This window comes from Durio zibethinus, chromosome 20 (genome assembly GCF_047325235.1).
Source record: "Durio zibethinus cultivar Kanyao isolate XHJ-2024 chromosome 20, ASM4732523v1, whole genome shotgun sequence".
NCBI lineage: Eukaryota > Viridiplantae > Streptophyta > Magnoliopsida > Malvales > Malvaceae > Durio > Durio zibethinus.
In genome coordinates, this window is record NC_143181.1 from 3,859,142 (window position 1) to 3,872,247 (window position 13,106).

Here is a 13,106-nt window from a genome sequence, read left to right on the forward strand (position 1 = left end):
ACCAGCTTGATCCATGATTCCATGGGCTATTTTCTTCTCTTTCGGCTCCAATTTTCCTTTTTTTTAAATATATATATTTTTTAATAAAAAAAATTAAAGTAAGATGTCTCGTATTATAAATTATACATCAAAATAATTTTGATAAAACTTAAAATTTTTTCATAAAAAAATACGAATTTTAATCAAATAAATTAACCACTTATTAATTAAAAGATATATAGTTTTTAATTGCTAAATTGTCCCATTAAGTAATTTTTTTAAAATTACCATACAAAAATAAAAGAAAGGAAGTCTTAATGATCTAAATTCTAAAAAAAATTAATCCACATTGATTAAGATTAGAATTTAAATTTAATAGATATATTTTTTAAAAATAATTAAATTAATTTAATTAAAGTTTGAATTAAAGTAAATATTTTTTTTATTAAGATCACTTATTAGCAAAATTTTATTCATAAAGGGTTGATTAAGGTATATTTGTTAAGATTAATTAAAATATTTTTCTTTTAATACCTTATTTTGATTAATTACAGAAATTTTCTATAAATATAATCTTAACAAGTATTAACAGAATAAACTTGAATTGTTAAACAAAGTCTACTATTTATTTTTTTTCCTACCACGTTTTTTAAATTTTAAATACATTAACTAATTTATCGCCAAATTAAATTGGTAAATCATCCATTACAGTAAGTTTTTGGCAGGCTAAACAAGACATGCATGCATCTTCCCTTGATCTTTATTTTTGACACGTGGTTAATTGTTCCTCTAGGCGGCTATGATATTTTCTTTTCTAACTAAGGTAGCATTTTATTTCGGTTAAAATAAAAAAAAAATCCTGAATTTTATCATTTTATTTAAATAAATCTATATATTTTTAGGAAGAGAATTCTCCCGACAACTCAAAAATTAATATAAATTTTTATTATTTTATTTAAGGGTTATAAATATACTTTTAAAATAAATTTATGGTGAATATTAGTTCAAATCATTTTTATTTATTTTTATATTTAATTTAAAATTATTAGAATTTAACCATTAATTTAATTGAAAGTGTATTTATCACTTTTAGATAAAATAATGAAAATTCTTACTAATTTTTAAGTAGTAAAGAGTATATTTTCTATATTTTTTATTGAAAAAAATCATTTTCACTACTTAAAAAGTAATAAAAATTTTCACTAATTTATTTAATGATCAATAATGCACTTTCATCTAAATTCATAAGTAAAATTTAATGATTTTAAATTGAATATAAAAATAAAATAAAAATTAATTGAAAATTAAAAATAATTTAAACAAATATTAACCATAAATTTTAATTTTTTATACTGCAAAATATATTAAAAACCAATAATGTAATGAAAAAAATATTTTTCTTTATATTTTCATCTATTTAATGGATGCTTCCATAATTATTTTAGGATTACCAATTTCTTTTGACAAACAAGGAATGTATTATTTTACTATGCATTTGGTATTAATCAGTTTCCTAGCTAAAAAAGGGAGTCATTGGACATTGTCATAGTTATCCTCTTTATAAAAAATAAATAAATAAATTGAGATAATATAATTATTTGAACACAATGATTAGCCAATAAAAAAATTATTTAATTTTGTTGTATAATTCTCTTCCACAAACAATTAAAAAAAAAAAAGAATAGGATAAAAAACCAAATTGAGTCTTAGATTCTTTCATTTATTTCTAAAAAAGGGTCCCACTTTCCATGCAATATCATTTGATCAAACTCACACTTCAAGAAACAAGCATACAGTTAGTGACAAATTAACCAGCCTTTTTTTTTTTTTTTTTAAGTTTGCGGCTGATGATCCTAATGTCCTTTTCACTGCGCCCACATAAACCCCAAGATAAAGGACAATTTCATAAAACATGTTTTGTGGGCTTTCATTCTTCCACCAATACAGGAATTGGTCCACAAAAGTTTTTTTTTTTTCAAAAAAAAAAAAACCATCAAATATGTTTTCTATTAGCTTTATTGTTTCATTATTTATGACAGTGACGACGACATATCCCACATCAACCAACCAATGTTGCACATGGAAGATCTCTTACAGGACAAAAACCATGCAACTTTGGTATATTTGCAGTGCAAATAAATGTTGGCATTAGGTAATAAAATTGAGAAATGTATGATTTTGGGCCCGTGAGGTTTGATTTAGCAATATAAAAGAGATTTTTTAATTTTAAAGATTTAAAATTAAATTTTATTATGTATGAATTTAATTATTTAATTATATTAAAATTTATTAAATAATTATAATTTGAATATAATATAATGATTGATTATTAGTTGGTTATATAAATGCAATTTTTTATTATGAAAACAATTAAAAAAAGGAAATGTATGACTTTGGAAATGTAATGGGAAACTGTGGGACCCATCTAACACACACCCAAACCCACCATTATTGCAGGGATTTGGGTTTGACAGTTGGCAAGTTCATTACAAGATTTGACTGGTGTTGGAAGTTAAAACTAATCAATCAAGAGATAACACTTGTAAGACTTATCGATTCGATATTTTGAGGAAAAGGAAGGAACTTTGTGAGAGAAAATGTGTTTGAAGGTACTCAATTTTCTATTATGTTCCTTTTGGTAACAATCATTTTTCACTTCAATATTTCCTACACTTTTTTGTATTTCGGTTTGATTCTCTTGATGTAGAATATTACATGAATTCACAACTTCACCTACGTGTTACTGCTAAGAAGATGCTTCATTTATGATATAAAAAAGTTTAATGATAAAAAAAAAAATTGACATATCACAACTCAACAAAAACCAATGACAAAGAAGGGTCAATGAAAATTTTATAGGCCCATTAACCCTAATACAAAACATTTTCATAAGAAGCCCATTAAGCTTATGAATTTGGTTTAACAAGTTTTGAAACAAACCTGTCCCATTTGTTACTTCTCTGAACAAATCCAATAAAAATGAAAATGAACCATATGTGGAGCAGGTTTTTGATGAAATTGAACATTTTAGAAACAAGGCACAAAAAGTTGAAGTTGGAAACCAATTTTGATCATTTCTCACCACTTCTCTTAATCCAGACATATAATAATAATAGTATTAATCTTGGGCTGATCTCAAGGAAACAATTTTATGTATCTGTAAGAGTGCACAAAAAAATTCCGACTAAAAAAAAGGCAAATGCTTTTTCATGGAAATGGTTAGTGACAAGTGTGGTGGTGGATATTTTACCAACGAATGGTTAACGGCGGCAGTTCTCTTTCTCTTCTGATGTTTTTGTTGGCCTAACAGGACTGCTAGGGTGAAGAACAGCTGGTTCCTTGTTGGTTGATTCATCATGTTGATCCGCATTTCTTTCTCTGAGCAATTTGCTGCCATTTGACGAAGCTGATCGCATTGCTCTTGGTAACTTCAAAGGGATATCTGGCTCACTTGAACAGTTATCTGGTTTTTTGGGAGGATCAATATTTTCTGGATTTTGGGGTGCTGCAGCATTCTCTGGTTGTGAAGCTGGTGGAGCAACTGGAACTAGCTGAATCACTGATTTTCCCCATTTCTTTCTCTGATTAGGCTTTGGTGCATTGGGTTTAGACTGTCAAAATAAGTAAACTTACCATAAGATTAAAGAATGAAAATGAGAGGATTATGCTAAACTAAGCTATCTTTTTATCATATAAGACCAGAAATGATACCAATGTGTTTCCAATGTCTGAGAGTGCTTTTCTCCTCGTAGCACAATTTTCATTTGTTTCGGCTGCCTTCTCACCCTCCAATGCATTCTGGAGTAGCATGGCACCTTGAGCAACAAGGTTCTTCTCTTCATTAGTGCCAACCTCATTTGGCATGTTTGCTTCTGCTTCTCTATTGGAACATTTGACTGAAGAACAACCACATGACTGTCCACAAGAATTTCCATTTGCTCTACATTGGCATTTTGTTGTCTTGCATGAAGAGTTCTTACTGCAAGTGCAGCATAACCCATCAACTTTCCCTGTAACCTCACCAGCACATCCCTTAATGTTTTCTAAGTCATTGGTATCTGATTGATGAATTCCCAAACTAGGAGCCCTAGATTTTGAAGCTCTTCTCTTTATTGGCCTTTTTTCTGACTGCACCCAATCGTCATCATCACTTGCATCCATATCTGAATGTTCTGACTCAGATGTATCCATGTCCTCCGCAAAGATTATGGAGTTTCGCTGTTCCTATAAAACCATTACACTTTAAGTAACAACTAAATGCAATAGATATCTATAGAAGAGGGGAGTGGCACCTACCTGCTTCCGCAACTCGTACTTACGTCTTCCGCCATTCAAGTCAGGGATGCCAGAATCCATGGTTCCTTTCATGGAGTATTGCTTAATGGTTATATTCTGTTACACGGTTCATACATAACAAATCAGAATCAAGATTCCAGGATCAACTGACATCAAAAGAGAATATTGAACAGAGAAATGGTAATAATCAGCAGACACGTATCAAGTGATACCTTACCCCTTGGAGTTAGATTGAACACAAATAAAATGAACTAACCTTCATTTTCACTTGATGAACAAGATCTACCCTTTGTACCTCAAGTTGTCTAGCCAAACCACTAAGTTTCACCACCTTTTCCTTTAGATTTCTTATTTCCTCATCCTTTTCTCTGCATTGAACTTCCTTATCTCGCAATGAGCACCTTGAAAGAAGGGACAACATGTTATGAATTGAAGCAAATAGAAAGCAAGATCCATGATGTTAACAACCATGATAACAAAAGAAAAAAGTAGCAGCAAATCAGTTTGTCAAAATGGAAATGGAAAGATTTAGCATGCAATTTTTCTATTTGGAAATATGCAGTACCTTGAGGATGATGCTATATTGAATAGATAATTCATAATATTTTTTGCATCAGCAAGAGAGCGAACATGGTTCCAACGTCCTCTTCCACTAAAAATGCGCTCACGCTCTTCAGCTTCAGACAGTTGTGAGGCCATAGAGACCAGAGTGCTAGAAGTAGCAGCAAGCATGTTTTCTAGAGCAAAAATCCTTGAGTTTCTTGCACCCGGAGACATTGTCTCAGGACAATCTCTGCATTTGGTAGCATTAAATGTAAAGTATTTGATCATTGGTTTACATAATAATATGTAGAGAAAAGAGAAAATGATTGAAATTATGAAGAGTGTATACAAAAGCAAAAGTTTAAACCTCAAATCACTCTGCTTAAGTATCTCAGCTTCTTCCTTCAGTCTTGCAACCTCCTTGGCCATCCTTGTCCTCCTATTGGTACAAACAGAACATTATTTTAATAGATTCAACAACATTGTAATAAGAGTGCAATAAGAAAGCTTCCACTTCTAGTTAGAAATTAATAGATATTAAACCCAAATGCCTTTATGTAAACAAACTTCCTCTGCCATCCTCCACAAAAACAAAAAGCTAGAGAGAAGAAGAGGCAATTAAATAAAAATCAAGAAAAGCACAATAACAAATTTGCCAAATGAAAAGCATTGTGAAATCTGGTCCATCGTTTTAAGCATGACTAAACAGTCCTTTCTTTCCTTTTTCATCAAGAAGGGAGCACGTTGGCATCTCTATTCAATGCACAATTTTGTCTAAAATAGCATAAGGAGACCAGAAAATCAAACACCAAAAATAAAACTGAAAGTTAAACTAATTCCATAAGGATACAACTCAAATTACTCACGGAATCTCTTAGAAGTAAATCCTTCCTAAGTATTCACACTAAGCTGGATGCCTGGAACCATGAAACATTCTCCTCAACTTTTAAATATAACTTCACATGTAGGGGTTGCAAACAAAATTTTCCTTTTAGTTACAATTAGTAAATAAAAAGAAAACAATGAAAATTTCAAACACCGTAGTGTTTCTAATATTTAGTTACAGGCAAAATACCCTTACTAGTGTTTCTAATTTTTTAGACTGTTGTTGCGACTCTAACACAAGCCACTGAAACCAGAATATGAGACAACATACAAATGTAAAAGATCATGTTTAACAAGCATTCAAACATTACAACAATTCTATGGTCAACACTGCCAAACCAGAAGATCTAAAATAATAGAGTAAATCAGCAATGCTGACCATGATTAAAACTAAAAAGAAAGAAAAGGTTAGAGGCATTCAACTAAGAGTCTTATATTTAAACTAGTACTCTTCAACCATTGTAAAAATTGAATTGGAATAAAATGAAAGCTCAAACCAAATAAGTAAATGAAAGGATAGGCTATTAATGCTAGAAATGGAAGAGAAGCAACAAAAACTCATGGAGCTGCACATGAAATAAATAAAGAGCACTCACTCTTCCATTTGTCGTTCATATTCAGAGCGTACTTCTTGTACCCGTACTGTGACCTCAAGTTCATGCTCAATTGTTTGCATTATTGCCTTCAAAAGGAGAAAATTATATAAAAAAGAGAGCAACTTAGAACATGTATGAAAAAAATTGAAAATATAACCCCTATCATGACACTTCAATAGGATGTGCTAGATAAAATCTAATTGGTCTGTACAATTCAAAAACAAACTGTTTAATCTGTTTGCAGTTTTCAGTACCTGAATTCCAGGACCATTGCCATTTCCAGTGACTGCATATCAAAGATATTATAGTCAGTAAGTTATAATTACAAAAAAGAATAAATAAATAACAAAAATAAACTGCATGACACAAAAAATGCTCCTAACTGGATGCTTCACGTGATGAAGTCTTTCGAGATTCTAGAAGGTCCTTTAGCCTTTTTGTAGCCATGGCAGCCTCTTCAGTCTTTCTTTGCAAAACCTAACATGCATGTGCAACGAGTGAGAACAGTTCCTTAGAATTAGTAAGATCAAAGCTTTCTATGTGAAAATAAATGTTACCATTTTTTGCCTCTGATTCAGAGCTAAGAGCTTGTGCATCTCATACTCATTTCTCCTTCCCTCTTTCTTAAGCTAGTTATCAAGAAAAAGAGAATAATTATTTGTTAACAAAAAGAATTTGTTGCTAGAGTTATCTAAACTGTACAACTCCAAAACTTTGAGAAAAAGAATTACACATCATTTGAATTCTCATTTCTATCCTTGTATCTAACAACACTAAATTTCTGCTGAGTGCTACCCCTAAGTCTTAGAAACAAGTAACAACTACATTCCCTTCAACGTTCATTTGAAAGAGGCTACTATTATAGAAAAAAATTTGGTGCAAGAGTGCAGCTCAAATGTAAGATCCCTATCCATACCCCATCCCACCTCTACCTCTTGAGCAAGTCGAAGTGATACAATTATTTTCGATTTCAAACTAAACAGGATATTGACACAAAGAAACTTGAAAAGTTAATGTGGAGTATAATTCAGGTATCACAGTTACAACAAAACATGTCACCTATTACCAATTATCAAATGATTGCCATTTAGATGGTATGCCAAATTTTTATTACATAGCCCATATAGCACTTAACAAGGTATTGCAAATAACAAATATCTATCACATGACAAAACCAAGAATTAAATGTGCATTTAATCTCATATTTGCGTGTACCTGAAGAACCTCTTTCTCTCGTGATGCTTTCCATAACCTAAACTGCTCAGATTCTTGCTTGATCTTATGTTGCAGTTGAACCTAAAAAATAGACATTTGCATTGGTATTGATAGCAAGAATCCTACCCCTATTTTGCAGAAAGAATTTCAGTTTTTAAGATGAAAATTGGAGAGCGTCGGATTAAGATCACCTTCTGAGACTTGATTCTCTGAATCTCATCCTGAAGTCTCTTTGCTGCCTCATCACTTTTTTGTTTTTGCCTCAAAAGTTGAGCTTGAGCCTCTTGCTTCTTCTTCAACTCTGTAACCTGAAAAGCAGAATTTTAATCTAGAAACTGATAACTTAAGTTGACAGGGCAAAGAAAATTCAAAACTCACCTGTGCCTCGAGGACATTCAACTTCTGAAGGTATGCTTCCTTTAACTTTTGAGCACCATCATCAGAAGCAGAAGAAATATTGGCAAGATTATGTCTCAGCTCCACAATTTCTTTCTGTCAATTGACAAATAAAAAGGAAATAAATTAATATTATAAGATGACACCAATCAGAAAATAGCATAATAACTTTAAATAGGGATTAACCTGGAAAACTCTTTTTTCTTGTTCCAACTCGTTAACTTTCTTCTCATAATGTTGTTTAAGAACTGAGGTGTCAGAACTTGTAAAATGCTTCATTTCAGCCTTAAACAAATAAAAAGCCGTAAGGAAAATAAGAAAATGAAAGAACAAGTTTAGTAAAGGGTAAAACCAAGATGGTTGGAAAATAAAGATTTTGCATTAGCATGATATCATGAACATCTGAACAAGTGATTCACAAGAAATTTGTAGCAATAACTATATTCAGCTTCTGATAATTCTGCCTCCATAAAAGGCAGCAGACTAGAAAGGGTTGTAAATGTTTCAATGACAAGTATTCTTGAATATCTCCATGTATTAGTAGCGGTAATATAAATGACAAGAGAAACAGGGTGGCCAAATTAATTAATGACCTAGGCAAACTTATACCTCTTTCAGTTCAAGTCTTTTGTCCAACTCCTTAAGTTCCCTGTCCAATTTTTCTTGGAGAGAAGAATGTTCTAGCTCCTTTTCGTTATCCTCAATCTCATCTACACATGAAGGAAGAATTATTCTTATCTGAATTAGTTCTATGGTAAGCTCTTAAAAGTTGGATAGAAAATGCATAAGCAATAGAAATGAAATGCATAAATGTAAATGGCTTAAATAATGATGCGTATCAGACATTAAATTCTCTACCTATACGTGCAACCTAACAAATAATCACTAGTATCAATATGATGAGACACGCATTGATGTATCAAGATCATTGAATTTAGTCCTTAATGGGGCTTATTATAGTAATCAGGTATGCGAATGGATAAAAACTTCCCATTTCAGGGATTAAAATAGACATGAATTTCGAGTACTGTTCAATTATTACCTGTTTAAGAGATTTACAAGCAAGAAGAAAATGATAAGGAAGAAACTAAGAATAACTTTTTGATAGTTGACAATTATATGTATATACTTTTCAAATAACAATTTGGGAAATCTTATAATGAACAGATAGAAAAGTTTTAACAAAAAAAAAAAAAGAGTTAGCATCTAACAAAATAATTAATAGTTAACTGCACGGTCACTACTTTCCTAATTTACCTGAAGATGAATAATCATTTCCTGAAGAAAATAACGAATTTTTTGAGGTTCCATCATCATCGGAATCAACACAATCAGAAAACTGGCTACGCTTTGAGCTGTTTAAGCTTTTCAAGTGTATCAATTCTCCTTCTAAATCTTGAATTTTTAACACATAAGTTTTTATCAAATCAAAATCCTGCAATAATGCAAAAGCTCAAGTCAACCAAAGATCATGTTCATCAACTTCAAGATTCAATAGCTAAGCATAGATCTTACCTGATTTTGATTAGAATCAATCTCATCCCATGATTTACCATTACGAGCTGATTCAATTTGCATTATCAGTTTATCTTTCTCGACCTGAAATATTAAATATACATGAGATTTCATAGTGCCTTTGACCAGCTACACAAGCACAGAATGGAAAGGGGAATTTTATAACAACCTGTACAATTTAAGACAAAAAAAGGAAAGGGAAAACACCTGAGCATCAAGTGCACGTTGGGCTAATTGTTCACTTGTGAGTCTACGTTCTTGAAGCTCTCGTTGTAGCTCTGCATTGCTTGCTTCAAGTAAAGATACTTTATGCTTGAGAATCTGAAAAAAAAAATAATAATAATAATAAAAAAAAGAAAACCACTTACTTTAAGCTACTAGGTTAAGAAAGTCAAGAGAAGTGTTTGCATTTTCTATATAAAAATTAACCTGAAGTTCATCAAATGATGCATTGCCATCACCACGATAAAACAAAAGTTCAGCTTGCAATTGCTCAATTTGGCTTCGCATTCTTTGCAACTGAGCTGCCATTGGATCGCGGTTTATCTAATCACATATAAGAGATGAGATAGTTAGAATAAGAATTATAATGCCAGCAAGGAACTTTTCTTCTTGCAAGTATGATACACAAGTATCTTACAACTGCCTTATTCTGAATGTTTCGAGCACGATTGGCATACTTCAAGGTGTTCAGGGTTTCTTCAGCATTAGTGTCAGCCGGACTAACACAAGCTACAATCAAATATAGAAAAACAAAACTTATGCTTACAAAAGAAATTGAAAGAAAAAACCTGGGTACTAGTAATATAACAATAGTGACAACTATTTAATGCTCTTAAATGTATAACAGCATACCTATCATCACTGTTTTGCTGTTTCCACCGAGAGAATCCTGAGAAATTAAATTTCCATCAGCAAATGTAAAATTTCTTTGTAAACTAAGTAAGAAGACCATATTCATATTTTTTTATGGTCAGAGCAAATTTAATTCCAAAACATGGAGAATTATAGCAAATACTTTCAAAACTAATCACACTTTTCAGATCCAAAGAAACACAAATATCACCACAACCAAGTAAAAGCCTTAGAAAATAAAACTGAACATATTCTCCATTTGCTTGATGTAAGAAACATCCATTTTCTAGCCATTTATTTTTTACAATATAAAATGTGACGATACTAATGAACGCACTTTCGATTGGTTTAGTGTGCTTAACAAATAGTCTCTGCATCACACACTTATTAAATATTTTAATGCATTAAACCTAAGACTAGTTGACACCTGATAGATGGCAATTTGATTTAGCTGTTCAGTTTTTCTAAACAAACTGTTGAAATGATTGTTCATTTCAATAGAGTGAAAGCATCCAATTAAAAAAAACTAGTTGAAATGATTGTTCATAAATATCCAGAATATCACTATTTAAAACAAATTGTAGACATTAGAATAAAAAATCAAAACATGCCTGTAACAAGCGCGTCAACTTGCTATCACGATAAGGGACATGTCCCCCTTCTTTCCTCTTCTTCTCATCTCCCAAGGCACTAATCACATTTCCTAGAGCCAGTAAACCTTTATTGATATGAATGCCTGCAACAACAAAATGTCAAAATTTTAGATAACATAAAGCACAAAGTTTCATGTTGTGGCTTACTATTAGAACCTATCACTACTTATTTTAAGACATGAACATTTGGAAAATGGAAAATCATAAATACCTTCTTTTAAGCGCATGCCATCAGCACCCGTTCTTTTTGCACGTTCTGAGCCAGCAAGGTCCACTAAATGAAGCTTTGCACATAAGATATCATCACCAATATCATCATTTACTCCATTTGGGCAGTTAGCAATCTTCTTTTGCTCCATTGTTATTGTAAAGATGGCATGTGAGCGACTGGAAACAATATAACGAGCATTGCACTTGACATAAGCATAAATTTACAAATATAAGAGAATTACAATGATAAATACTTTATGATTATGTAAACTTTATAAATCTAACACATAGAACATGTAAACAATAGAATCATTCTGTCCTTTTCCAAAAATAAGTAAAGCAAGATAAAAGCCAATTGCAGAACTTTGTATCCTTTATTATTTAAAAATGCTATTATAACAAATGAACATAATGTTTTAAATAAAAAAGAATATTAATTCTGGTAAAACAAAAGGCAAAAGACTACTAAAACATATAGCTTCATAACGCTCACCTTGATTGGCTATTCATATTTGTACTTCCTGTAGCACGAGATAAAGAACCTCTTGACAAGTACGACGCCATCTCTTCTTTCGTCCGAACTTCTGCCTCAGTCACCCCAGCAAGTGTTATCCCTCCGTTCACTGTTTCCCTAATTTGTATGGGAAGTCTCCCAGGAGCTGTAGTCTTTGCAAGAGACACCCCATCAACTTTAGGCAAGGCAACTGAATTTGAGTCAAGTAAGTCGAACACTTCTTCCTTAAATATCTGTCAATTCCAAAGATCATATATAAGCACATTACCTGATCACTAAGAAAAATAAGCAAAAGAATTACTTTTAGCCAACTACCTCAATAAATGATACTCGTATCAAAAATTCCGTGGTGTGTTTCGTTGCCTCAACTCTTCTAAATATAGTTTCCACAACATTGGGTATAATCCCACCACTACTTCCTTCCCCTGTATAGTTGGTTCCCATAGTATATGTTTTACCAGATCCCGTCTAAAAAACCCCAGAAATTCAATATCATGGTTAGTCAAATCATAAAATTTTATGGAAACAAAAAGGCAAAATAATAATAATATAAAAAACCTTCATTAGAATAAAATGAAACTAACCTGACCATACGCAAGTACAGTAGCATTATAACCACGAAAAAGTGCATCAACAAGAGGAGCAACACAATCATCATAAATAGTTGAAGAAGGCGATCCCGCTCCGCCATAAACGTAATCATAGGTAAAGGCATGAGATCCAATTTGAACCTATAATTGTAAAAATTAAAAAAAAAAAAAAGAAACTATTAAGTTAAGATTTCAACATCTATATTCATTACAAAATCAATATATTCACGGGTAAAAATGTTATAGAATTAAAACCTGAGGTTCGCCGGGAACGACAGTAATGCAATCTGTACATCCATTGAGAAGCTCTGTAGTAATTAGTGGGCGAATATTAACGGCAACTCTCACGGATTCCGAATTCTCCATCTCGTTATCCAAATCTAAAAACTATACCTTAAAAACCCTAAATCAAAAAAAGGGAAAATCAAACCGTTAAAAATCTTTTGAGTCACTCAAAATCAAATGCATCAGATATGAAATCCGTTAGCTGAGGAGATTATACGACAAAAAAAATACGGAGAGAAAATATTGATTTGATAGGAGAATACAATACCTGAACGAGATGGAGTTTTTTTTTTTTTTTTTGGATTCTTAGACGTTAGAATTTGAATTTTAGAAAAGACAAAAAGAGGGGACGGGGAATTTGAACGATGGAGGCGGATGGGGCAATTAACAATTGAACTGGATTTAAGAAAAGGCGCTTGGTTCCGAATTCAAAATGTTGATCAGAGAGGTGGGATCACGTGACTTTCACGTGTTTGTAAATAGGGCAAAGCAACGTCTGAATGTGGATCCGCATTTCAAACAGGCTTGGCTTAAAATTGGGCGGTAGTCCTTGTAGGAGTGGTTTTAGCTTGGC

At 31.9% G+C, this 13,106-nt stretch overlaps 1 protein-coding gene across 2 annotated transcripts; it reads right to left on the bottom strand.

Moving 5' to 3' along the window:
- Positions 1 to 3,064: 3,064 nt before the first annotated feature.
- LOC111315531 (kinesin-like protein KIN-4C) lies at positions 3,065 to 12,936 on the bottom strand. 2 transcript variants are annotated; one of them, XM_022917348.2, is made up of 28 exons: positions 12,801 to 12,936; positions 12,503 to 12,650; positions 12,242 to 12,388; positions 11,973 to 12,125; positions 11,637 to 11,890; positions 11,145 to 11,320; positions 10,892 to 11,016; positions 10,281 to 10,317; positions 10,066 to 10,157; positions 9,855 to 9,971; positions 9,633 to 9,746; positions 9,426 to 9,509; positions 9,168 to 9,345; positions 8,520 to 8,620; positions 8,097 to 8,195; positions 7,893 to 8,006; positions 7,706 to 7,822; positions 7,515 to 7,595; positions 6,857 to 6,928; positions 6,683 to 6,776; positions 6,554 to 6,585; positions 6,300 to 6,385; positions 5,186 to 5,257; positions 4,841 to 5,068; positions 4,532 to 4,676; positions 4,276 to 4,371; positions 3,691 to 4,197; positions 3,065 to 3,590 (listed from the first exon to the last, which is right to left on the bottom strand). In XM_022917348.2, exons 2-28 carry the CDS (start codon positions 12,611 to 12,613, stop codon positions 3,240 to 3,242), a joined length of 3,783 nt encoding a protein of 1,260 aa, XP_022773083.2. In that variant the 5' UTR covers positions 12,614 to 12,650; positions 12,801 to 12,936; the 3' UTR covers positions 3,065 to 3,239. The 2 variants fall into 2 exon arrangements, with proteins under 2 accessions (XP_022773083.2, XP_022773081.2); XM_022917346.2 differs by having other exon boundaries at positions 3,691 to 4,203.
- Between the last annotated feature and the right edge of the window lie 170 nt (positions 12,937 to 13,106).